The sequence below is a fragment of the Carassius auratus genome, unplaced genomic scaffold (assembly GCF_003368295.1).
Source record: "Carassius auratus strain Wakin unplaced genomic scaffold, ASM336829v1 scaf_tig00025783, whole genome shotgun sequence".
In the NCBI taxonomy this organism is placed as follows: Eukaryota; Metazoa; Chordata; class Actinopteri; order Cypriniformes; family Cyprinidae; genus Carassius; species Carassius auratus.
The window spans coordinates 35001-37500 of record NW_020525457.1 but is presented as its reverse complement, the minus strand read 5'-3'; the positions used below and the strand labels follow the sequence as shown (position 1 = coordinate 37500).

The window sequence follows — 2500 nt, the reverse complement described above, 5'->3', positions numbered from 1 at the left end:
GAGAGAGAGAGAGAGAGAGAGAGAGATTGGCTGTGTTCACATACTCACATACTACAGTTTGTGGATTTTGGTAAAATGGTAAATGACACTCTATCCCACAATGCAACTTGATCCTCCATACAGTGAGATGAATGAACCAGAAGTAACTTTATAATATATAATAATCTAACTTTTTTTTAAAGTATTAGTTTTTTATGTCTCTTTACTCACTCAGTTAATATTTTTTTCATTGCTTACAAAATTAAATACTATTTTTATTTATACATAATGATGTTAATGTTTTATTATATTTATTTTTGTCTCTTTCTTGACTTATTACATTTTTTATAAAATAATTATAATTATTGAAATTTATAAATTATATTATGTATTAAACGATTTATTAGAATTAAAAACATAATATTTTTGATTCATAAATATCGTTCATATTATTTTATTTGTTTAATTTTATTTATTTATTTTTATTTACTTTTTGTCTTGGATTTAATATTTTTGCACATGAATTCTTATTTTTTTTAAATAATTTTTTCATGAATTGATCAATTAAATAAAATGTTTTAATTCATAAGTATTTTAAATGTTTTATAATTTTTTTAATATATATATTTTCATCATTTGAAAAATGAAATGCTTTTTTATTTATAAATAAGTTTACATGTTTTATTTTTCTCCACATTTTTTTTTTTGCCATTGTATTTTTTTATAAAAAAAATTCTGCATGTATGCCCCCCCCCCCACCCATTTAAAAAAAGAGCAATTATTTTATATTTATAAATGATTATTTTTTCAGGTTATATTTTTATATTTGTATTTTTCTCTCATTCTTGACTCTTTCTTAATTAAATCAAATGTAATTCCAGCAGAACCTTACTTCACATCACACCCTGCATGTTCAGTGTGTGTTCATCATGGCACGCGTTATTCAGTGTGTGTTCTGTAACATCGGTCTTACACACATTCCATTCAGAAACTTAGCATTCTGTGAAGAATATACACACACTGTGTACTAGAGAAATAGTAGGAGTATACTGCAGTCACAAACATGTGTGTGTGTGTGTGTGTGTGTGTGTGTGTGTGTATAATGACATGGGTATGACACAGGTATTACAAGGAGAGGGTGACTTATGAGGTCATAACCCATGTCCCCATTTTTCAAAACACTTATAAATCATACAGAATGAGTTTTTTTGAGAAAGTAAAAATGCACAAAGTTTCCTGTGAGGGTTAGGGTTAGGTGTAGGGTTGGTGAAGGGACATAGAATATACAGTTTCTACAGAATAAAAACCATTACACCTATGGGATGAACACACTTTACACAAAAACAAACGTGTGTGTGTGTGTGTGTGTGTGTGTGGCGCCCCCTGATGGCTGTGTGAAACTGACAGATGTTCTGGATGGAGTTATGGGATCCTGTATGCATGCATTTGCATGTTTAGATGTGTTTGTAACATCTCTCTCTCTCTCTCTCTCTCTCTCTCTCTCTCTCCTTTAGGCGGGTGGCCATCGTGAGGACTCTGTGGGTTTGAGGAGCGGTCACTCCATCGTGTCCAATCAGGTGTCAGGACCCCAGCTTCCTGTGCAGTCGTCCACTTCCCCCGACCTCAGCCAGCCCGATCCGTACAGGGGTGAGCGTGACACACACACACACACACACACACACTTCCAGTGTATTCCCACGGTCAAAGAAAACATGCAGATATCTGTGGGTTGTTATTTATAAACCACAAACACAACTGTGTTCAACACTGATAATAATCTTCATGTTTCTCGAGCAGTAAATCATCATATTATTCTGATTTCTGAAGATCATGTGACACTGAAGACTGGAGGAATGATGCTGGAAATACAGAAATAAATTACACTTTAACACAGATTCACACAGAAAACAGATGTTTTACATTAGAATAATATTTCAAAATTTTACTATATTGTTTGTCAAATAAATGCAGATGAGCAGAAGAGGTTTCATTCATAACATACAAATTGTAATTATAAAATTTTAGTTGTTGTCATATATATTATAGATTTATTTATTTATTTATTACAATTTGTGTTTTTTAATCTGTAAAATATTGAATATTTTTGATGTTATACTCATACTATACTCTAATATTTTGAATCAGGTTTGTAATTAAATGTAATATATTTTCAATATTAATAATTCAAAGAAACAAATTGCAACATATTAACATTAAATTGTCCTATTATTATTGTTATTATTATTATCATCATTTTTTATATATTTATTTTTATAAATATAAATAAATGATAATAAATTATATTTATATTTTATAAATTATATGTATTATTCTATTTTTACTGTTATATATATAATAATTAAATATTTTTAATGAAATTGTAATATATATATATATATATATATATATACATTTATTTAATATATTTTAATAGTTGTAGTTTCCTCTATTATTATTCAGATACACACACACACACACACGTATTTATATATATATATTAAATGTAATCAGTGTAATCTCT

General features: G+C 28.5%; 1 protein-coding gene across 1 annotated transcript in view; it reads left to right on the top strand.

Moving 5' to 3' along the window:
- The window catches only part of LOC113078488 (transcription factor 4-like), a 115374-nt gene that overhangs the window by 104826 nt on the left and 8048 nt on the right, over nt 1–2500 (top strand). Inside the window, 1 exon segment of the mRNA XM_026250787.1 lies at nt 1494–1626. Within this exon segment, the coding sequence (XP_026106572.1) occupies nt 1494–1626 (133 nt within the window).